Raw genomic sequence first — 24872 nt, 5'->3', positions numbered from 1 at the left:
CAAAATGCATTTTCATGTGGTTTAAAGGTATCTTTCTTGTGTCTGTTCCACATCAATTTGTGTGCCCATGTAATATTTCTTTTTAAAAGAAGAGCAAATTCTTTAGAACTGAAATAAGTCAGATTGATTTCTCAAACTGCCACCAAGTACAAAAGAGGCTGATTAATGGCCTGCAATTGTGAGGACTCATTTCTCAGTCCTATCCAGATAACTAGGAATCCAGGCACAGAGGCCACTATTTGAATTTAACCTTTCCACTGATAGCAGTGGTAGCAACAAGGGATGATACCTTACCAAAAATAGCATAAGCCTCTATTTAGAAATGTGGGGATTTGAATAGTTAGCTGGCTATGTTCTCATCTCTCTCTCCTCATTCAGTCCATTGCAGAGTACAACAATTATTATTACTATTAGCAATAATAATGCTAATGGTACTGTAGCATTACTATTATATTTTCCACTGGTCTTCCAAATAACATAGGGTGGCACACATGGTTTCCCCTGCCCTCCATGATATTATCATAATCCTGTAACGTAGGTTAAGTTTGAGAGATAGCAGCTAGCTCAGTGAGCTTCATGTCTGATTGGGGATTTGAACTCACACTATCATAAAATGATACCTTTAGCATCCTTGGTAGTTGTGAGGCAGGAGGGTTCTTGGTGTCATGATGTGATAATTCAAGCTATTAGCTCCAAACCCTAGGGAGCCCATGTGGGTCAAAACATGCTGTCCCAAGCTTGCAGGTGGGGAGTATATATGAGAAGTTTTGTAAAGCAATTTGGATAATGGTGACAGCAGCCACGAAATTAAAAGATGCCTGCTTCTTGGGAGAAAAGCAATGACAAACCTAGACAGCATCTTAAAAAGCAGAGACATCACCTTGTCAACAAAGGTCCGTATAGTTAAAGCCATGGTTTTCCCTGTAGTGAGGTATGGAAGTGAGAGCTGGACCATAAAGAAGGCTGATCGCCGAAGAATTGATGCTTTTGAATTATGGTGCTGGAGGAGACTCTTGAGAGTCCCATGGACTGCAAGAAGATCCAACCTCTCCATTCTGAAGGAAATCAGCCCTGAGTGCTCACTGGAAGGACAGATCCTGAAGCTGAGGCTCCAAGACTTTGGCCACCTCATGAGAAGAGAAGACTCCCTGGAAAAGACCCTGATGTTGGGAAAGATGGAGGGCACAAGGAGAAGGGGACGACAGAGGGCGAGATGGTTGGATAGTGTTCTCGAAGCTACCAGCATGAGTTTGACCAAACTGCAGGAGGCAGTGGAAGACAGGAGTGCCTGGCGTGCTCTGGTCCATGGGGTCACGAAGAGTTGGACACGACTAAACGACTAAACAACAACATGTTGGGATTAACCACAAACATGCTACTTTACACTGATTCAGTCCTGCATTAAATATTATTTTTTTATTTGAAGCATTTTTACTCTGATATTTACCTGAAAACTTGGCAGACTGAGGCTTAGTTCTTAGAACAACCAACTAGAATGAAAACAGTTCCAGGAGAGGAGGTACCAAACATTGCTGGTCTTTCAGTACAACTGATAGTGACCTCCTTCTCTCCCTCTGCTGCAGCGCAATGAAATATCCATTGGTATCACGAAGGCTGCAATTCTGCATCTACTTACTTGGAAGAAAGCCCCCTTAAACTTAGTGGATTTATTTATTTATTTGAATTTCTATACCGCCCTTCATCCAAGGTTCACAGGACGGTTTACAATATAAAAACACAAAAATACATAACATACTAACCAACAAAAACAATATCCCCCTTGCCCCAGTATTGTGCTGTATATGCGCCGATTGTGCTCTTAATGACTTATCCCTTAGCTGAAAGTGTGAACTGCCTCCATTTAAAAGTATTGTGCTTGAGATTACGCAAGGTCACATGAAATCCCTGTCTCTGGTGTCTTGATGCTACTGAGTGTGTGTTTGCATCCTCTGTTGAACTTTCATATTATTGAAACCTTATTGTCATGAGTCATTCGCTATATATTTCAGGTGTCCATATTCCTCTTGATCTGCCTCCTAACCCCAATTTCCTATTACAAAATAATTGAACTGTCTTCCCCTAATCACTGACTGGCACAGCTATCCAAAATGATAATACACCTCCGTGGCGTTATGAAACTGCATGCAAGAAAAGATTTGTACACAAGGTGGGGATGTTAGCAACCAGCTCCATTTTATCCTTGTCACAACCTCACAATAAATAACAAACACATTGTTTTCGGTCTGAGAGCTCCGAAAGATAAATTTGGGTGCTCGTGCTAAGACTGAGCGATAGGAACCACAAATCCTGGGATAGGAAGGACTGCCTAATAAACACAGATATCAACATTTACTGTTGAGTTTAAAGGCAACTAAAAAAAAAAAAGAATCTTCCTATCTTTCAGGGTTTCTCATTTCTTCTGAAATAATTCACCATGAGACTCCCAGAACATTTCAAGCACAAGTTGTATCAAGTAAGGTAGGTAGCTATAATGGCTGTTGTTTTTTGCCTGTTTTAAGCACCCAGTAGCTGTGGTAAGAGCAGCAGTTCAGATTTGCCTACTGAAAATGGAGTGCCTTCTTTCAAACCAGCGTAGGACAAAGTCTGAAACTAAAACCAGGGAGAAGGATAATAAATAATGACAACAGATGTTTGTAAACCAAGGGGCTCCTGTGTTCAGTGTTTCCATGTGTTGTCTTGTCTTGATGTGCTGTCAGCCTCCTCTCACCTGGGACTAGTGATATCTTATCAAAGCTGAAGCAGTTCCTTTTCACCACAAGCAGATAATAGCGCCTTTCAATTTGTCATACGGAGAGTCTAAAAGAACCATGGGAACGATTGGTCAGGTGACAACTTGATGGACAGCTTGACAGCCCTTAAAGCATCATGGGAAATGGCTGTCACCTGATTTTTTTTTTCCAGAGCTACCAGGGAGATAACCTTCAGTGTGATTTGGGGGGGGGGGGATCTGAATATTTGCAGTTGGGTTTGGTAATGGCATCATGTTTGCTTAATTGATAATGTGGATGAATTGAGATGATTCGAAATGCTGTCATCTAAGCTGAGATAGTTGCAGCCTGCAGATGATTCTGACATATTTACCTTAAAAAAAATAAAAATAAGTACTTTAGTTAAAATGAATTTGTACTCTAAACATTGATGATAGGTCAGGGAATTTTAGCATTTATTTCTGGTTTTTTTAAATGTTCTCATTTATTTTACTACTTCTGCTGTTGCTATTACTACCATTTCCAACTGGCTACTACTAATTAATGCAGTATGCTTTACATACATTTTAAACCCTATATGTAGTACTATATAGGCTCTGTAAGTGGAATGAAAAGCATAACTGAAACAATTGGTAAAGTTCTGATTATAAGTAAACACAAATAATAGCAGACCAGAGGTTTGATGGTGTTCTATAATAAATGTTTTTTTGATACGGTGCTTTGACACAAAAACTTTGTGTCAACAGTATCATTATGATATGTATGTTGTACGGTGATATGTGGTATGGAATCATAGTATGTTTGTTAAATATGGGTTATTGGTTTTATTTTTATTGCCTTCCACCATGAGTGCTAGAAAGACAGATACTAAATAGTTTTATTAATTACATTTTCAAAATGTGGAAGTATCAGAAGGTCATCTAGCCCAACTTCCTACTTTGAGAGAAGTCCGTCCATCTTTAAAATAAATTAGGAGGCAGATTACAATATGGCTCTCTGTTCAAATGTTTGTTTTTTCAAATGCAGGTTTCTGCTCTCCCTTTCTTATTTCCTTCAGCTTGAGGGCCACTTTCCGCTTTCCCGTCTGAAGGACACATTCCAGCCAGGCAAAACACGCAAGGGCTGGTAAGGGGTGTAACCTGTGCAGAAAGAGAGGCCTGGAGGGTTTGAGGTTCCCCATTCCTGATTTACATTAGATGAAAGTGGAAAGTGGCCCTCAAGCTGAGGGAAATAAGAAAGAGACAGCAGAAGCCTGCATTTGAAAAACAAACAAACATTAGAAGACGCTTATAAAGGTTTTTTTTTGCAAAAGTTCTTTCCTTTCCTTTTGAGTTATATTTTATTAAACTTTAAAAAAATTCACATATACACTCTAATACATAATTTTTTTCTTTTCTTTTGTCGACTTTCCACCCCGTTTTCCATTGTGTTTTTTTATTTCTCCCCCTTGCTGCACTCTCTCTTCTCTCTCTTCTACCATAGTAAGACTACAATAACCTCTAATTCCTTCTGTTGCTCATAGTTCAAATCCTGCCCACAAATACATCATGCTATAGTATTTCTTTAAATTGTGTTTGCAAAAGATCAAGACCATTGGACTTCAGTGGGACACAGAGCATACAGTCAGGCTCATATTACTGCAAGTTTTAATCTGCACGTTTCTTATACTAAATTAATTTGACGTGTACAGTGCCAGGGGGGCTATGGCCCTGGGCACAGGTTTTTGAGGGGGCACAAACAGGCACCCCCACACAAACACTCCCAGTGTGCTGCAGCCTGGCACTCCTATCCTGGACATCAGATGAACCAATGTCTGCAGAGAGGAGTAGTGGGCCATGCTGGGGGCACCTGCTTCAAACCTGCCAAGTGCTGTGTTGGCTGGCTGGGCTTCCACCTGTACAGGCAGGTAGGCATCTCAGCTCAGCCCTGCTTGGCTCTGATGCAGAGGGTCACTCTGGTGATGTGAGCAGCAAGGGCTAGGGTGCCGTAGCAGGCTTTTTAATCCTCTGCACCCCACCCCTCGTGCCTGCACCCTGCGGGCGGGCGCCTCAGGAGCTAGGAACTCCTGCTCCACCTCTGAACACATACACCTGAGATTAAGTGTATGCTTCAAAGTGGCGTCTGTATCAGTAGCTTGGATATAAACACACTGAGGATATCCAGTTGCACCAGTGTTTCTGGCCTGCATTGCTTTCTTTGAAGCACAACTCAGGTGCTTGATTTGGATACCACACCCTAAATTGCTTAGCCTCTGTGTACCAGAGAGAGCACCTTATTGCTTCTCTCCATTGATCAAGGATGCCTTCTGTTCACTCCATCTGGTTGATAAGGTTATGCCCAAAGCAGACCATCCATCCAGTTGGCAGAGCGATCCAACCCCCTTTTTCACTGGGCGGGGGATAGGGAGTTTGGATTGCTCCCCCTCTCAGTGTTGTTAGTGGCTTTCCGGGGATTGAGGCAGGAGTTTCCCCCAGACCTACCTAGAGTGGCTGTGGATTGAATCTGGTACCTTTTGCTACTGAGATATTGGCAGTTTCTCCCATTTGAAAACAGGGACTTCCTTAAATTTTGACTTAATCAAGGTTATGCTGCGTTGGAGGTTCTTCCATTCTCAAGGGCTCCTCCACAATTTTGAAATTCCTTCTCCTTGGGGAGTCATCAAGTATAATCCAAATTCACAAATAAGACATTAAAAGTAAGTTTGTGTGTGTTAGATAGATTATTCTATATTAAAATAAAACAGGAAGTTTAAACCCTAGCACTTCATGGGGTTTATAGTTCACTCCCTGTTATTCTAGAAAATATCAAGAACAACTTGAATAAATGTTGTTGTTTTAACAACTTATGCCACCTCCTTTCCTTCCCCCACTTGTTTCAGTCCATGTAAAGTCTACATTTTACCTCTTCTTCCCCACATCCTCTTCTCTACATGCTTGAAAAGCATTCTGTATCCCTTAATAACTCATTTTGCCATATAACCTGGAATTTCCTTTTGCAAAGCTTCCTTGAGATTCCTTGACATTGTTCCACCTGTTCTTTCATCAGGACAACCCTGGAATATCCTGCTAGTTATTTCCACCTTTGGAAAACCCTTTCTCCCCCTTTCTGTATCCCATAGGAAATCATTATTGATATATGTAATAATGATTTTCAGGACCAAGTTAAGACTGCATCAGCTTGCAGTGTAATTTAGAAGCTACTTAGCACATTTAATTCCACATAGATCAATGTTTCAGTAGGTTCCAGCTATTACTGCAGTCAACTTGTCTAGCTCCAAAAAGACTTATACAATGCATAGTGTATTTTACCCCCAAAACAGACATAGAATCATGGCTCATAGACTGAAACTAATAAGGTATCTGGAATAGATTGGTAAATCATTACAGTCTAATCCACAAACCAGTCTGGCTGGAGTATTTGCTTTTATTATGAAAGTCAATTAGATCAAAATCAACTCATGTCTAGCATTCCAAGTATTCGGGTCATAATTACAATCACTTTTGTTTTTTGTTTTATGTTTTCATTCACATGAATGAAACTGTTGTGAGAGAAAAAGAGTCAGTGTGGTGTGCAGGACTCTAACATGGGAAGCTGTGTTTCACATTCTGTTTCAGTCTAAGGTGACCACATGTAAAGGGGGATAGGAGCATTGCGCATTTTTAAAAGTGTAACAAAGAAGAGAGAATTTTAGCAGGCATGACAAACAGAAAAAGCATCTGCCAGAAATCTCTTTTCTTCTAGAGAACGCTTGAAGAACAGCAGCCTGGCTTTCTTTTGTGGGTGACCTCTCCGCTTCAGTCTTCACTTTTTGGGTAGCCTTAGGACAAACCCCGTCATCTAAAGAAATATTATTGTGATGCTTTGGTCATGGACCTAGAGTGGGCTACAAGCCAGGAATTGGTTTCGAGATTGTAATGGATGGATTTCATGTAGGGCACTTCCACAATGTCGTGCTCATCAAAATGCTACCCCATTTCTTCTCTCTATTTTATCCAGATTTATCATTTCTGCTGGGTTAAAAAAACCAATACCTGGATTTTCTGTGGAAATGGTAATAGTGTATCTGATTTAATGGAAAAATAACATGACACCGCATCTGAAGAAGACGTTGTCAAGTGGACTCTATGCGAAACTTGCATGCATGGCCAACACCGAGTTCACGATAAATTGCCTTGCAAAGGCACCCTTAGACTTGTGCCTTGGTGTAAAATAGTTGAGTTACTATGTGCAGAACTGTACACGTGTTTTTATTCTGGGGAATTTTAATTTGAAATAACAACTACTATCCTTTGCATTTATTCATCATTAGTTACACGGATTATCATTGCCACTACACTGCACACGTATATTAAAGGAGTGGGGGAGAATCCAGCATTTTACCTTCTTTTTACTTCCCTGAGTTTATGCACAAAAATGAGTGAAGAGGTTACTAATGTATGTTGTGTGCCGGCTTCCTCTCCTGGCCCTATGGCTACCCCATTTCCCCCCAAGGACCTCTGGCATTGCAATGTGCATGGGGACTTGTGTCCCCCCACCCCCCGCCCCCCGGTATGTCTCAAATGCCCAGAGATACGTTAACTCTGTGGAGGGCCTAGCAGATGGTGAATCTGGATGCAGATTTTTTTTTTTAAGATGAGCACGGGGAGGTCTCTTTTTAGCTTTTCACAGCTTGCTGTGGATGGGCTTATTGTTCTGGTCAGCTGTGAGTTACAGAGTCTATGGTGTGAGATACAAAGAAGGACCTTCCCTTCTGTCCCAAGCACCTCTTTGTTGAATTTCCTTCTGTGAAATAGTTAATATTAGGACTAAATATTTCTTTTCATCCTTATTATGCTTACTTTTAAGGCTAGATCAATCTGCTCCCAATTTCTAGTGCTAGCTTTTCAGATGTGGAAACTAAAGCATTCGACCCCCCACCTCTTATCCTTAGCCGTTTACCTAGTTCTTTTCCTACCAAACGCTAAATGCTCTCAAAAATTGCCCTGTGTAACTATTCCCCTTTGTCTTTAAATATATCAAGTAGTGCATATGAATCTGACATAAAAATAAAGCTCTGTGTGTATTGATTACACACAACCGAAATTGCTTCTTGCCATTTGCTTTTCCCTATAGCATTTCTGCAATGTGTTTACAAAAGAATGTAATGTCTGAGCTGATAAACAAGCAGACAGGAAGGGTATTTAGAAGGGACTTCTGATTTCCCTAATGACAGGATACATGTATTGAGGATGCTCACTAGCAGCAGCTGTGTAAGATTTGAAGTCATATTTAAATTGTCAGATGAAATGTTTTTTTCTTTTAATTTTATTCACTTTTGCCCAAAAGGAAATGCAAAAATATACTAGTAAAATATACTAGAATGACATGTTTAAATGTTCAGTTCCATGCCACTCTTTAGCCTGTTGGTCAACATACAGTGATGTAGGTGTGTCTTAACACAGCATTGTGCAACATGTCAACCTGGACTCCATTTGAGTTGTCTTATTTATAGGTCATTTGTGTGGCTGTGTTGCTACTGCTGCCCTTAAGCTACTTTTTGCCTTAGACCAGGCACGTCCAACAGGTAGATCGTGATCTACTGGTAGATCACTGGACATCTGTGGTAGATTACTGGTAGATCAATGGCTCCCCCCAAAGAACTTTAACAACTTTGGCTCCCTAAAACTACTTTGACTAGATCACTGCCAGTTTTTAACTGATTGCAGTCTCTTGGGAGTTGGCCCCTGCCTTAGACAAACAACAGCAAAGTCATTGAACTGGCTCTTAATGCACCATCTTTTGAATCATAGAATCATAGAATCATAGAATCATAGAGTTGGAAGAGACCACAAGGGCCATCGAGTCCAACCCCCTGCCAAGCAGGAAACACCACCAGAGCACTCCTGACATATGGTTGTCATAGAATCATAGAATCATAGAATCATAGAGTTGGAAGAGACCACAAGGGCCATCGAGTCCAACCCCCTGCCAAGCAGGAAACACCACCAGAGCACTCCTGACATATGGTTGTCATAGAATCATAGAATCATAGAATCATAGAATTGGAAGAGACCACAAGGGCCATCGAGTCCAACCCCCTGCCAAGCAGGAAACACCATCAGAGCACTCCTGACATATGGTTGTCAAGCCTCTGCTTAAAGACCTCCAAAGAAGGAGACTCCACCACACTCCTTGGCAGCAAATTCCACTGTCGAACAGCTCTTACTGTCAGGAAGTTCTTCCTAATGTTTAGGTGGAATCTTCTTTCTTGTAGTTTGGATCCATTGCTCCGTGTCCGCTTCTCTGGAGCAGCAGAAAACAACCTTTCTCCCTCCTCTATGTGACATCCTTTTATATATTTGAACATGGCTATCATATCACCCCTTAACCTCCTCTTCTCCAGGCTAAACATGCCCAGCTCCCTTAGCCGTTCCTCATAAGGCATCGTTTCCAGGCCTTTGACCATTTTGGTTGCCCTCCTCTGGACACGTTCCAGTTTGTCAGTGTCCTTCTTGAACTGTGGTGCCCAGAACTGGACACAGTACTCCAGGTGAGGTCTGACCAGAGCAGAATACAGTGGCACTATTACTTCCCTTGATCTAGATGCTATACTCCTATTGATGCAGCCCAGAATTGCATTGGCTTTTTTAGCTGCCGCGTCACACTGTTGGCTCATGTCAAGTTTGTGGTCAACCAAGACTCCTAGATCCTTTTCACATGTACTGCTCTCAAGCCAGGTGTCCCCCATCTTGTATTTGTGCCTTTCATTTTTTTTGCCCAAGTGCAATACTTTACATTTCTCCCTGTTAAAATTCATCTTGTTTGTTTTTGCCCAGTTCTCTAATCTGTCAAGGTTGTTTTGAAGTGTGATCCTGTCCTCTGGGGTGTTAGCCACCCCTCCCAGTTTGGTGTCATCTGCAAATTTGATCAGGATGCCCTTGAGTCCATCATCCAAGTCGTTGATAAAGATGTTGAATAAGACCGGGCCCAAGACAGAACCCTGTGGCACCCCACTAGTCACTCTTCTCCAGGATGAAGAGGAACCATTGATGAGCACCCTTTGGGTTCGGTCAGTCAGCCAGTTACAAATCCACTGAGTGGATTTGGAGGCATTCTTTTGGCAAAATTTGTCATCACTAAATTGCACCATACATTTTAGTTATTTAACAGATTTATAATCCACTTTTAAAGGCACATTCTCTACTTTTTGGTTACCTGAACCATAATCAGCCCGGCCTTGTCTTGGCTAACTCAAAAGAATCCCTGAGACAGGATTTCAGACTTTCATAAGAAGCAGTAAGAGATGATACAACACTTCCATGTATTTCCTAAAGGAAGTAGAAGAGCATATTTTTGAAAAATGGTTTATACCATAATTTATATGCACAAAAAACTGTGCAATTATTAAATGGGTAATGCCTCACCACATACAACTTGGAGGATATTATATACATAAAGACGCAAAGGAGCAACAGTCCCCTGCAGCCAGGCTCTTATTCCATTTGCTGCCTTCTATAATATTCTGTTTGTTCTACCTGATGAGGTTTAACATGGTTTGGTTAATAATCTATTTAGGGAGGCACACTTTAAAGTGTGTGAAAGCCCCCACAATAAACCAGCTTCCCAGTTCAGCTCTTTGTTAACATGGATGCTTAGGTGCACATAGAGAACTTTCCCACCTTCAAGGGCTTATCCATTAATTTCAATTTTCGGAGCCACTCATCACACATGCCAAACTACGGTACATGTGGGGCTTCCCCCCTCTATTGAACGAGCTCTGGGTAAACTACCATGTGTCCAGTAGGTTATGGGTAAGCAAGTGTTGTTTTACAGTTTACACATTCAATAATGAGCTTCTATAACTACATATATAAACATAGGTTTAAAAAAATATTTAGTAAAACAGTTGGTTGCTTATTGGAGTGTAATCATTTTTGTGCTTGTGGATCAATGACAAAAGCTAATGCTGATACCAATTATTTTGTTTTTGCATTGTTCTGCATCACAATACTTTCTCAGTTCCTATCCCCAAAACCCTCTTCTCTACCTGAGATATATTTATGATTTCTTTTATCATCTGGAATGATGGACAGGAGACACTTGGGCAGTTCCATCAGTATTTTGAAAAAATTCAGCCCATCATCTACCTGAGCGTGGACTAGTCCACATAAGAGGTTCACTTTCTCATTACTACTGCACTTAGATAATGGACGTATAAGCATCATCTTACATTGGAAACCTGCTGACTGTTACACATACCTACATGCTTCAATTGTTTACCCAGGACACACAATAAAATGTATTCTTTACTGACAAGTGCTTTGATAGAACTGCATCTTTAAAGACTCATCAGACAGAGACTCACAGTTTAAAATTTTACATGAGGCATTCTTTAGATAATATTACCTACCTAATGAAATGGAAAAAATCAACAATGCCCAACTGGTGCCAAGGAATAATCTACAGCAGTGGTGGCCAACTCCCAAGAGATTGTGATCTACTCACAGGGTTAAAAACTCACAGTGAAACCCCCTTTTGGGAGGTTTGGGTCAAAGTTGTTGAGTTTTTTCAGGGAGAAGGTAAAATGTTGAGCTTTTTTAGGGGAGCCACAGTTGTTCAGTTTCTTTGGGGGGAGCCAGTGATCTACCAGTGATCTACCGCAGACGTCCAGTGATCTACTGGTAGATCACGATCTATCTGTTGAACATGCCTGATCTACAGAACAGAGTCAGAAGACTTAATGACAGACCACCACTTGTCACTTACAGCTCCCAGTTAAAGCCACTCAAACTTAATCAATGATGTATAGTCCATACTGGATAATGACCCTTTCATGGGTCTTGGATGGAAAAACTGTACTAGCTTACAAACAGCCCCCAAACCAAACCTAAAACATCTATTCACCAGCGACAACCACCTACATTCTTATTCTTATTAAATTTCTATACTGCTCTTCATTTGAGGATCATAAGGTGGCTTACAATATAAAAACACAAAAATACATAACACAGTAGCAAACAACAACACCCCCAGTTTAAAAAGCTGTAAATTGTTAATTAGCCAAAGGCCAGGGGGAAAAGGAATGTTTTTGCTTGGCGCCTTAAGATATATAACAAAGGCACCAGGCGAGCCTCCCTGGGGAAAACATTCCACAATGAAGAGCCACTGCAGAAAAGGCCCATTCTGGTGGTGCCACCATTCAGACGTCTCGTGGAGGAGGCAGACAAAGAAGGGTCTCAGATGATTGCAGGGTCTGTGTCGATTCATATGGCAGTCCTTGAATTGCATTGCGAGATACGGACACTATTAAAGGGTCTAGTGATGTCATCCAGAAATCAGGTTCATTCGCCTACTCCTCTTCCACTGTGATGTCTGCCATCATCTGCCTGCAATGCCCTTCTGCATTCCAAATAGGACAAACAGGCCAGTGTATACACACACAAAATCAGCTGATCCAAATCTGGCATCAGAAATGGCAAAACTAGCTAATAACTAGCTGGGGGACATTTCAAACTCTCAGGTTACTCTTCAAATTACCTTTAAGTCACCATCTTTGAACGAAGGAACTTCAAAGGGAAACTTCAGTGTGAAACTGCTGAATTACACTTTATCAAGAGGGTCAGTGAATTGACTTGGGTCAAATTAACCCATGTGAGATTCCCTTGCTGATGACCACAGTGTCTGGAGATAGTCCAGTCGTGTATCCACAGAACTGACCAAGGGAGGAATGCTCACTGGGAGGAGCATAGAAAGAAGAAACACCATAGTATACCTGCATCATCACAACTGGACACCTTCATCTGTCCTAGCTGCAATAAAGATGTCTCTCCCGTATCACTCTCTACGAGAGCCAGTGTGGTATAGTGGTTAAGAGCGGTAGTCTCGTAATCTGGTAGTCTCTCGTAATCTGGTGATCCGGGTTCGCGTCTCCGCTCCTCCACATGCAACTGCTGGGTGACCTTGGGTTAGTCACACTTCTCTGAAGTCTCTCAGCCTCACTCACCTCACAGAGTGTTTGTTGTGGGGGAGGAAGGGAAAGGAGAATGTTAGCCGCTTTGAGACTCCTTTGGGTAGTGATAAAGCGGGATATCAAATCCAAACTCCTCCTCCTCCTCCTCCTCTTCTTCTTCTTCTTCTTCTTCTTCTTCTTCTTCTACAACCACAGCAGGCACTGTAACTCTTCAACAGTTTGACTTTACCCTCAAAGGCGCAGTCTTCCGTCATCTCCCAAAACAGACGGATTCCAACAACAATTCCAAGATGTCTGTGGGCACCTCCAGATGGGTCTCTTAAGGTGCATTTAGGACAATTTGTGCTCTTGATGCTGTCAGAGCGATCATAGGCACTTCCACATTCAAGATTATTTGTGACACCCACACCCACACTCCAGGATGCTGGATTAAATTTCACTCCTCCTAAGGTAACACCAAATACCTTGCAAATGTTAGTGCATATGCCAGAATAGAAATCTTTCTGCTTTTGCCTGAAGGGAACAAAAGTCGGACATATGATTAACTCAACTCATTTCTGATTTGAATGTGATAAAATTAAGTGAGGCATTTAAATACTGTGCTTTTTGCTGAAGTGCTGCATTTCTTTAATAGAATGGATTTTCTAAGTATTTTGGATAACATTTAGCTTGCCGAAAAGAAATCTTTCTGCAATCTGCATTATTGTCTAACTGGAGCACAGGGCAACATTTGGAACAGCTATGTGAAAGTAATAAACCAATAATGCTCTACTTATTTATTAAGTGTGTATAAATCTAAGTCTCCAATTTCTGTCTCATGGAAGGTACCAGGAGTTGCTCTTTAAGGCTTTGATATTTTTTCTCCAAGTATTATTCTCCCCCCCCCCCCATATCCCCTTAGTAGCTTAGGAACAAATACCAACATTTTAAAATGTTCTTTTACCTCTTTCGATGCAACTGTGATTAATCAAACACCCATTGTCAAATTCCTGGTTCCCTAGGGTTCAGTGGGGGGAGGCATGGAAAGAAGTGGGTGTTGGGGGGGTTGCAATTGCCTGGCTATCTGTTAGTACCACAAATGTTTTGGGAAATATATGGATTAGACAGGTAGCAATAACACAAAGTTCCTATCTCAGTGGACAGAGTTTATAGCATATTGCTATCTTTATCAAGGAAGGAAGGAAGAAGCTCACCCCACTTTATTTGATCATGTCTGAGAAAATTAATTGACATGGGAGTAGTTTCTCTTCAGGTAACTAGGCTTCTGAAAGGAGAGCATTTGTTTTTAGTCGACTGGGTGCAATCCAGGTACATGGTACAGTTGAGTTAGCTTTATATTTGTGGAATTTAAGAAATGAGAGTGGGGAAAGGGGGACAGCTCTCACAAATGCAGAATCACCTTCGCAAAGTAAGATGTGGGGGAAGGTCTCATTTTCAAACTTGAGAGTCTGCAAACAGGAGGACTCTAGCTCACTAATAGAGCACCACTGAGATATGGAAAGGCTTGGTTTGAATCCCTGGGATTTCCGGGTAAAGATGGGAATGATTCCTATGTAAAATGCTGGAGAGCCACTGCCAGGCAGTTTCCTATGTTCCTGTAAACAGACTTCTTCCAAACTCTGGATTGTCCCTGATTTTTGAATTGTAAACCAGTTCCTAAATCCTAAATCCTTTTTCAGGGGGAGAGACACTTGCTACCTTGAGGCAGTTGCTTACAAGATTAAGTAGAAACCAGAAGAAGACAGTTACTTACAGGATTAAGCAGAAACCAAAATGATCAAGAGGGTAGAACAACTCCTGTATGAGGAAAGTTTACAATATTTGGGGCAAGGAAGAGAGGAGACATAACAGAGTTTTATGAAATCGTTTCTCTGTCTCTCATAACACTAGAACTGGGAGACATCAGTGAAGCTGAATGTTGGAAGGTTCAGGACAGAAAAAAGAAAGTATTTCTTCACACAGCACATAGTTAACTATGGAATTTGTTCCCACAAGAGTGATGGCCACCAACATGGCCACCAACAATTCATGGACCACTAACAAATCAGTGACCACTAAGGATGATGGCTCCACTCTGTGTGCTTCTGAATACCAGTTGCTGGAGAAGGGAGAGTGCTTTTGTGCTCAGATCCTGCTTGGAGGCTTTCCACAGACATCTGGATGGCCTCTGTGATAACAGAATGCTGGACAGGATGGGTCATTAGCGTGTTCCAGCAGTCTCTTCTTATGTAGTATGGTGGCCCAAGTGTCTGTGATCTTGTCAGCGCTCCCCCGTCCATGCAGTGATGCTGCTGTGACAAAAACAAGTTTTGTGCATGTTTTGGAAATCTCCAGCTTCTCAAGCAAAAGGGAATCTGTAATTGTGGAGCAGGCATAAAGAAAATAGCCCTGGGGTGGTTGGACTCAAACCCAAATCATGGATGATGTGGTCAAGGATCTGTTCTTTTTAACACACACACACACACACACACACACACACACACACACACACCTTTATTGTTCAGTTATAGCTTAGAGTTGATTATATCAGTTAAGGGTGTGTTCTTGATCAACCATCAAAATATTTTTTTTAGGAGTAATATCTACACATCAAGGAGAGTTATGTATTTAAATATTCTCCACAGAAGATACAATAACAACAACTAGTAATTGTGCCATTGTGCAGACTAGGAGATCTGAAAGAGTGCTAGATGCATTTATTCATTTAATGGGTCTTCATGTGAACTAAGTACTTACCCACATCTATACTTTAAAAGCCTTTAACGCGCTTTTAGTTATTCATAATGTTGCATCTCTTTTGGGGTACAAACAGAGCTCTTTAAAAAGGTTCGTGTGTGGAACATGGTAGGAAAGGGCAAACCTGCCCCAGTTTATTTTCTGATCCAAGCACACAACACCTGAAGATCACAATGAGACAAAAGCCTTCAGCTAGTTCCAAGCCTTCCCAGGTTATGGTTCCCCCTTACTGAGTTGCGGTGAGGACTCTGAGCATTGGAGGGGATTGCTCTCAGCTAGTGGGTGAGTAGAGGGTGGTGGTGGTGGGGTGATTTCCTGGCACCTGAGTGTTTTCTGGCAGTTGTGCCTCCCTTTTGTATTCGTTTGATTATTGCTGTATATTGTCAGACGTTCTGCTGGATGTCCTTATATCTGGTGTCTTGTTTATGAACAAATAGCACGAGAAATGACTGCATTGGATAAAGAACTCCATCTTCTCTAATAAGTTGTTTGAAGATGATAATGCTCCTTTAAATAAACTGGAGATCATTGAGAATGTGTAGCATGCCATTTAGTACGCAAATTCAGGCGATGCATTTTAATAATAGATCATGGGGGGGAGAGGGGAAGGAAGCGCAAGCTACTGAAGCTTGCAAAAAGCAGGCCCCCAAAGCTTTCATGTTTTATTGGAGCATATGTTTTGGAAGTGGCAGCATTGACAGTGGTGGCGTAGATCTTCTTTTTATCTTGTTTTGATTCAAAGGATATTTGAATTTTATTTTTGGCAAACTTTTTATCTAGCCCCAAAGGGGTTCCTTGGCTGCCGTGACAGAGGAATAGCCATAATAAACACATTATGTGATACTTGTAAATTTCACAATCTTGCTATTGCTTCACTCGCACACCAGGGGAGTGAAAATCTTCCCAAAGAAATCAAATAAGCCTGTAGTCAAATACCTGGCAGGTGTAAATATGAAACGAAGTCGCACAAATGTTGTTGTTATTTTCCAAAATCCAAACTGCATGAGCTATTTCAAATAAAGGAGAAACAAATCTTGAGCTCATAACTTCTTGTCTCCAGGGATAAAGTGTGAAATGGATTCTACTTATTTATGAACAGTTGCATTTTATTCTTATTCTAGGCACTCTCATAGCAGTTCTTTTAAACTCTATTAACCCAGCAGGAGCTGTTTTAGTTGTGCATACTTTAAATATTTTTTATTCAACTTGATTTAAACCGAACACATCTGTCGTATAAGGGTGTCGAGTCATGTGTGCAAACCAAATTAATTTTGTTCTCATGACAAAATTTCATTAAACATTCACATCCTGATTCCTTGGGCTTTTACTGACTTTTGTGATAATTTAGTAGTAGCATTTTCATCTATATCCTGTTTTAACTCCAAGGAGCCCAAGACAGCATGTGTGACCCACTCCTTTTTATCCTCACAACATTCCTGTGAGATATGGACTGGCTAGGATTGCCACCTTTGGATGGACAAAATACAGGACAGGACAGGCAAAATAAAAGACGGGGTGGGGTGGGGTGGGAGGCCAGGAGACCCCCCACCGCGCTGGGTGCCATGCCCCTGCGGGAGGTCACCACGCCCCCAGGATGCAGGCCACCCCCCCGCGGGTGGTGCGCCACGCCCCTGGGATGCACACCATGCCCTCGCGGGCAATATGCCACGCCCCCTGGGATGTGCACCAGCCGCGTCCCTGCCTGCTCTCCGCCCCCGGTGCCAGAGTGTGCAGCTTTGCCACTGACCCTCACCCCTCCCACTCAAACCATGTGGTGGAGGTGACGCCACTTCCTCTCCTGCCACCCAACCAATCTCCACGGCTGCTTCTTCCCTCATTCCCACTCCTGATCTCTAATTTCAGATATAGTGATATATCAAAATATTGCGGTTTAGCTGCTGATATATCATAATGTTGAAAACCAGATATCACTCAGCCCTACTCTGTTTTTTAGTATACTTAAAATCCTTTGCTTATTAGGGGCTACACCACATTTTGTTCAAAAAATTGCTTTGCAGAGGTAACTAGCACAGAGTTATCAAAATTTTCATAAGCAGGCTGCCCACGACTTGGCTTTTGAAAAATTGGGGGTCCTCACTAATTAGCTAATTGGGAACCACTGCACTAAGACATAGAAGAAGTCTCTATGTCCTTGGGGAGAGTATCAGAAAACCCCAAAAATAAATTGACTTAGTTCAGACTTCTGGGTAAATAGTTCAAGCAAAGCTATCTACAAACAGTAGGGGGGGGATTCATCCTGTATCTTTTCATTTCATTTATTTATTTACGGCTATTAGCCCATAAAATATGTACAAACATAAAAAAGCACAAAGGTTTAAAAACCGAAATATCTGACAACAGAAGGTGAACACTGCGATGCAAGGGTGGGTCATTGGGCAGAGCCAAATAACAGGATGTGGCCCGGAGAGCTCCAAGGGACGGTTCACAGAAAAAGGAAAACTGAAGACGAGATCCGACATGCACTCTCATCATAACTGTCCGATTAGATTTTGATGTTGTTGTTGTTTTTTGGTGGTTTTTGCGTGTGAGATAACCGCATTCAGGAATCTCGCCACCTGCAGAGTAACAGAAGGATCTGTATCCTGCAAAAGCAGTGCGGCGTGTGACTCAACAGGCCTGCTAACCAAGCGCAGTAAAGCAGGGCCCAGGAATTTAGTCCTGGCTATGCTATGTAGGGGACAGTTGAACATTATATGTGGAAGAGATTCAACAGTTTTCCCATCACACACGCATAGCGGAGACACCAAACCCTTGGAAAATCTGTGGCTCAGCAGGTTCGATGGAAGGACATTGAACCTTGCACGAATAAATGCAAGTCGGTGTGGTACTGATGAAAGAGATGACATGTATGATGGAAGGTCAAGTGGTGGGGTTATTCCGTGATACCTGGGGGAGCAGACACCCCCACCTCTGGCAAGGTTGTGTTGATTTTCAATGTCTGCTAATCTTTGCTCAATGAGGCTTTTAGCTGAGCGTAAGTTCATCTTTAGGGAGTCCGCTGGGGAAATTCCGATGCTCAGAAGTTTGGCATGGATTTTTCCTACCCACGGATTAACAAATTCGTCCCGCCAGAGGCACTGAAAAAGGTAATGGTCGGGAAGCCTATGCCAGCTGGACAGCCAATAGCTAAAGACTCGCTTCCAGATGACAGTCTCCAATCATCCTGTCACAGCACATGACAATTTTATATGTAGATTTTTCATTATGCACAGAATTTCTGGAAAGCTACAACTGGCTGTGGCTTTCCAGATGGGATCCATGTTTACTCCCTCACCAAACGTCTAACACATTGGAACTATGCAGCAAGAGGATTGGTCATCATTCTTAACATTAGTGTGCTAAAATCTAGTAGTATTATGGGTTTGTAGCTTTTCTCATTAGTTACTGCCTCTGAGTATAAACTCCGTACATGTATTCCAAAAACTTCCCACTGATCTGATCCAGATCCTTTTAACATTTAGTTCCCTTGAAATGTTGTAGTAGCCTACACTATGAACCAAATGGGCTCAACAAATAGTCATCACCACAGCAATTATTTTCAATTTTGTTTACTTTTTGACTTAATCTACATATAAACTGTACCTTTGTGCAAAACTTAAAAAGAAGTAATCTCTCTTCAGCTTTCATATTTCAGTGGAGGTAGTTTCTGAGACAGCAAAAGTAGTAATTTTGAGGATTTTGCCTCATATGAAGGAAATGATCACCTTACATATGCCCCTCATCCTCCTTAGTAGTAGAAGGGAATGTGGTGCTTGACAGACCCCATTTTCCCTTCTTCTGATGCTCCTCACAGGTCATGCCCAGGTTCAGTTGTTCCCTTTCCTGCTGCTCCTCATACGGTATGGATATTGTCTTCTGGATATGCCATGTCTCCAGTTGCTCCCCTTCTGTGTTGCGTCCTGCCTGTGGGAGCATAGGAAGTGGTTGTTCTTCTTGTTCCTGCGCTGTTGCGTTGTCTTTGGAGGAAGCAAGCATATGCACCTTGCTCTCATCGTCCTCAGCTTCTTGCTCTTCATTCAGGGAGGGTATTTCAAGAATGCCAGTGTATAGGTTGTCCTTTCTTACGCACAGTTCTTCAGAGGTCCCACTCAGAGGCAAGGAGCTCAGCTTTGCAAGTCCTAGAGGCCGTTGCACTTCTAAGTAAAGAGTACCCTGGTGGTCCTGGTCCTCCTTGTCATAGGTGCCCTCAGACCCAGAATCCCCACAGTCCAATTTTCTTTGCTGTTCTTTCTCATAGCTTAGGTTGTCAGGAAGTGTAGGAGTATGTTCTGATGCACTGAGCTTTTGCTTCTCCTGTTCTTCAGTATAGGCAGTGCCCTTACATCCGGAATGTGCATAATCTAGACCTTCTTGCATTTCCTTTTCATCATGGTATGTGCTAATTTGTTCCAGTAAAAGAAGCTGCTGTGCATCTGAGTGTTTTTGCTTTGCAACATGAGTAACAACATCCTGAGGCAAACTGTTTATATATGCTAGTTTTTGCAGATCCATTGTGCAAGCTACACCCAGGGGCAATTTAGTTATGTTTTCTTTTGCAACAGCTTGTAGATCCTTCTGGTGGGGAACATACTGATGATCTTCTGACATGCTGAGAAAGCTCTCTAATGTTGAGCTTCTGAAAGCTTGTGTGTCTTCCTGTTCCTTCTCACAGGTTGTGTCCTCCAATGGAAAGCTCATAGCTTTGGGTAAAATAGGCAGTTGGTCTTCTTGGTCAAACAAGTTTATCTCATTGGAGGAAGTTTCTCTTACAAAATCTAAAAGCTGTTGTACTTCTGGCTGTTCTTGTTCATCATTTCCACACATGGTAGACAAAATATCTGGGTATTTTTGTTCCACAGGCTGCTGTACCTCCTGGTTAGCTTTGTAAGCCTGCTTCTCCTTGTGAACATCTCCTTTAGATACAGGATTTATTTGACTCCAGAACACTGGTTTCTCCATGTTATGGGTGATACCCATACCATGTTTTTGTTGCCTCCCAACCTGCTGTTTCTCATTGCATGGTACAGCTGGTTGGTTGAACAGTTCCTGCAAAGAAGTTGTGCCCTTGGAATCAATACTTGTGTTTTGTTCCTCTTGAGTTTTGTTTTCACTGGCAGTCAATGTACTGTTTGTTTCTAGTTCTCTAGCCTGCTGCAGCTCCTGAAATGGCACATCTTGGTGACTCCGCTTCTGGTCCTTCTTACAGGGCAAACCTTCCAATATAATCCCTGCATGACCTCTTCCTTTTTGTTGTTCCTTTTCATCGGTTACTTCTTGGAGCACTGCACTCAGCAATTCAGATTTTCTATGTTGTCTGCTTTCTTCAGCTGCCATAATTAGATACTCCTTCCCTTCTTCAGAGGGATCACCCTCTAATTTTGCACCCACTACCTTTTTCTTTACCTTTTCCAAAGATAATACACTCATATTATCTGATCCCTCCTTTTGTTGTGGCGTTTGGAAAGTATTTGCACTTGTTTTTTCATCACATTCTCCTTGCTTTTCTTCCAAAAATATATCACTTAAAGGCATAGGTATATGGGGATCTTGAATTTTTCTGTCATAGGGCTGGGTACATACTGTCAAAGCTGGCTTGATAGCCTCTGTTTGTACACCCACGTCACCTGCAGGTGTCATCTTCCAATAGTCTTGACCCATGTTCTGCTGTCTTTGCTCAAACATGGTGACATCACAGGATAGATCTTCAGGATAATTCTTTTTCTCGTTTTTCTTCTTTCTGTCCTTGGGTCTCCTCCCTGGCAAGTACAACCGCCTGTCAACATACAAGATATAAATAGGGTCTGAAATGAGGATCTCTCTTTTTTTTTTTTGCAAATTAAATTTTTATTGATTTTCAGTACACATACATACATTCATAAATTACACATATATAGGTTACATATTTAACTTAGGCTCTATCATGCCTCTGACTTCCCTCTATTTCTTTGGTAAGTATCAAATAAAGTTCTAATATCACGTACTCTATATATCTTATTATCAACTACACGCTGTAAGAGTTATTCCAACCCTTCCAGTGTCTTCAAAGATTTACAGTTGTTTTTTATATACATCAAATATTTACTCCAATTTTCTTGAAACTTCTGCTCGTCCTGATCTCTTAATTTTCCTGATAGTCTGGCCAGTTCTGCATAGTCCATCATTTTAACCTGCCAGTCCATTATATTCGGTATTATGTCTGTTTTCCAATTCTGAGCTAACATATTTCTGGCTGCTGTCAAAGACAATAGGTCTTTGTTTCTTTCCCAAACTTGAAATATTGATCCTCTGATTATATGGTTTAGAAAACCCTTGTGAACTTTCACCTTCTCATACCACAGGTACAAGTGCCACCCGTACCTATTATCAAAACCTTCTAAGTCTAAGAGATCGGTGTTTTCTAATTTTATCCAGTCTTTCACCCATGTTAAACATGCCGCTTCGTAGTATAGACTCAGTTCTGGCAGGGAAAAACCTCCTTTTTCTTTTTTATCCACCAAGATTTTCATTTTTATTCTCGGGTTTTTTCCCTGCCAGACGAATCTTACTAATGTTTTTTGCCATTCTTTAAGTTGTTTTAGACCTTTAATTACTGGAATAGTTTGGAATAGAAATAACATTCTGGGCAAAACATTCATTTTAATCACGGATATTCTCCCCAAGAATGACAACTTTAATCTATCCCATATTTCTAGGTCCTTTTTAATACCCCTCCATGCTGCCTCATAATTGTCTTTGTATAAGTTTATATTTTTTGCTGTAATCCATACTCCTAAGTATTTAACTTTCTTAACTGCTGTAATTCCAGATCTTTGTTGTAGTTCCTCTATCTCTTCCTTGGTCATGTTCTTTGTCAGCATTTTGGTCTTATTCTTGTTAAGTTTGAGTCCCGCCACCTTGCCAAATTCTTCTAGTCTCTGTAAGGCTTCTTGTAAACTCTTCTTTGGCTTTTCTAATGTTAACACTAGATCATCCGTGAATGCTTTAATTTTGTACTCTTTACTTCCTACCTTGATCCCTTTCAGTTCTGATGCTTCTCTTAGCCCCTTGTTAAAAACCTCTAATACTGTTATGAATAACAGGGGAGACAGGGGGCAACCCTGTCTAGCCCCTTTAGCGATATCAAAAGGTTCCAATATATTGCTATTTATTATGAGTTTGGCTTTTTGATCTTGATATATGGCTTCAATTCCTTTTCCAAACCCTTCTCCAACTCCCATTGCTTTTAGATTTTCTTTCATAAATCTCCAGGAGATGTTATCAAATGCTTTTTCGGCATCAATAAATATCAATGCCGCTTGCTTGTCTATCCTATTCTCTAAATATTAAATAATTTCTATGACATTTCTTACATTATCTTTCAGTTGTCTTCCCGGAAGAAAGCCTGCTTGATCTTTGTGAATTTTCCCATTTAAAAGTCTTTTTAATCTTTCCGCCAATACATCAGCAAGTATTTTGTAGTCGTTATTTAACAAGGAGATGGGTCTGTAGTTTTTAACTTCTAAGCCATCTGCATCTTTTTTTTGGATCAAGGTAATGTAAGCTTCCTTCCACGTGGCTGGGATTTTTCCTTTTTTTAAGATGTTATTCATGACCTCGCATAACACTGGGACTATTTGGTCACATAATGTTTTATAATATTTAGATGAAATGCCATCTGGCCCCGGAGCCTTTCCCATTTTCATTTTTTTTATTGTCTTCCGAATTTCTTGTTCTGTAATTGTCTGATTTAATTGTTCTTTTTCATCTTCCGTAATCTGTTGCAATTGGTATTTTTCCAAATATTCTTCTATTCTATTATCTGTCTCTTTCTCTTTTCTATATAATTCTTTATAATATTTCTGAAACATCTTTCTTATCTCTTTGGGGTCTTCCACTATCTTTTCTCCATCCCTTATTCTACCTATTATATTTTGTTTTTTCCTTTAATTGCCAAGCCAAATACTTCCCAATTTTGTTAGCTGATTCGAAATTTTTTTTGCCTCATCATTTTAATTCTCCATTCTACTTCTTGATTCACCACCATGCAAAATTGGGCCCTGTAGCATCTTTATGTTTTATTTTATTGTTTCATCTTCTGGTTTAATTGTTAACTGTCTCTCGCTCTCCATGAGGTGAAATGAGGATCTCTTTTCAGCCCTGTATCCTAATATCATAACAGCCTAGCAGTGACCTCAACCAGTGTGCCTAATTATAAATTTGTAAGAATTTGTAAGTGCTTAACAAAGACCAGAGCTTTCCAAACTGGGTGTCAGTGTGTAGGTCTGTTTGAACACTCCCCACACTCCTTCTGGGACTGGAAAGGGGTTAGTTTAACCTCTGGTTTGCTATTAAAACTGAATTAGTGTGTCGCGAAATGATGCATGTCACCAACATGGAAAGTTTGGAAAGCTCTGTTATAGACTGTTAAATTCATGCATAGGTGCTTATTCCCTGGGGCCCTGGGTGCCCGAGCACCCACAAAATTCCCCATGAAGGATCTGGGCACCCACAGATTTCGGCACAAGGGCCATGTACACTGCATGGCACCCACAGCCCCGGACACCCATGGTCGCAGGGCCAAGCTGGCACTCCTGAATTCATGGCTCTCTAAACATTTCTTGGTTCTGTTATCTGGGAAATGCCATCTCTAAACTTTGTCTTCCAGCAAATCAGCCGCTGTGTGGAAAAAAACAACCATTCATACCTTCTAGGGATGCAGCAACACAAGGCTGAGGCATGGAAACACCTAGAAGTGTGCTCTTCTCCAGCAGCATTTGCATCTTCTTCTATAGCATCTGCACAACTTACAACCCTCTCTTCACTCATTCCCCAAAATAAAGAGTAGAAAAATAAAAGTCTTAGAAAGGAAGAACACTGACTCTTAGCCAGTGCTTGGCTTCTATGCTCTTAAAAAATGGATTTTGTTGACCACTGGCAACATAATGGCCACATTTAACAGCTAGTGTGGCTTGTATGGCAATAGCAAACTGAATCCTTTATACGAACATCTTTATGACATCACCAGTTCTAGAAGGCTGTTGGGTAACCATAGCAGCATGGCTATGGCTCCCAGAAATTGAACATTTGTGCTATGATATGACACTCATTTCCTTATTTGATACATCATTACTTTAGCTTTTTGAATGCATAACCTTGATATTTTCATGAATTTCCTCCGTGAATCTGTCTAATCCTCTTTTAAAGCCACCCAAGTTGGTGGGCACCATTACCTCTTCTAAGAGCAAATTCCACAGTTTTACTACGCACTGTGAAAAGACGTACTCCCTTTTGCCTGACCCGAATCCTCCAGCATTCTGCTTCCTTGGATAACCATGGGCACTAGTGTTTCTAAACATCGTGAATAACTTTGTACAGCTCTGTCATTGCCCCTCCCAACAACTCACCTTGAAAAAATAATAATAGAAAGCTCCAAATGTAACATTTCCTTCTAGGGCAGTTGTTCATTGGCTGAGCTGTGG

The 24872-nt window shown here is 41.3% G+C and overlaps 2 protein-coding genes across 7 annotated transcripts in view; one reads left to right on the top strand and one right to left on the bottom strand.

Moving 5' to 3' along the window:
• LOC308585080 (uncharacterized protein) overlaps positions 1 to 24872 on the top strand; it is a 459744-nt gene that overhangs the window by 248458 nt on the left and 186414 nt on the right. For all 5 annotated transcript variants that reach the window (XR_014007076.1, XR_014007077.1, XM_081190631.1 and 2 more), the window contains exon 5: positions 2405 to 2478. Coding sequence is in view for 3 of the 5 variants with exons in the window: in XM_081190631.1 (XP_081046757.1) it covers positions 2435 to 2478 (44 nt within the window). In the remaining 2 variants the exon portion in view is untranslated. The remainder of the gene's footprint in view (positions 1 to 2404; positions 2479 to 24872) is intronic.
• LOC308585489 (uncharacterized protein) lies at positions 18968 to 24397 on the bottom strand. Of its 2 annotated transcripts, none has more exons than XM_081191172.1 (2): positions 24098 to 24397; positions 18968 to 21187 (listed from the first exon to the last, which is right to left on the bottom strand). In XM_081191172.1, the coding sequence occupies exons 1-2, from the start codon at positions 24217 to 24219 to the stop codon at positions 19141 to 19143; spliced, it is 2169 nt and encodes a 722-aa protein (XP_081047298.1). In that variant the 5' UTR covers positions 24220 to 24397; the 3' UTR covers positions 18968 to 19140. The 2 variants fall into 2 exon arrangements, with proteins under 2 accessions (XP_081047298.1, XP_081047299.1); XM_081191173.1 differs by having other exon boundaries at positions 18968 to 21170; positions 24098 to 24390.

Source organism: Podarcis bocagei, assembly GCF_964188305.1.
Source record: "Podarcis bocagei genome assembly, chromosome: 4".
NCBI lineage: Eukaryota > Metazoa > Chordata > Lepidosauria > Squamata > Lacertidae > Podarcis > Podarcis bocagei.
Note: the sequence above shows the minus strand (reverse complement) of the source record. Positions and strands in the feature narration are given on the sequence as shown.

Bases quoted from the DNA above. Each gene is read 5' to 3' on its own strand.
- LOC308585489 (XM_081191172.1), bottom strand. From the start codon at position 24,219: ATGAGTGAAGAGAGGGTTGTAAGTTGTGCAGATGCTATAGAAGAAGAT. The intron at 21,188-24,097 runs GTATGAATGGTT...GTATGTTGACAG, and splicing joins TGTTGCTGCATCCCTAGAAG to GCGGTTGTACTTGCCAGGGA.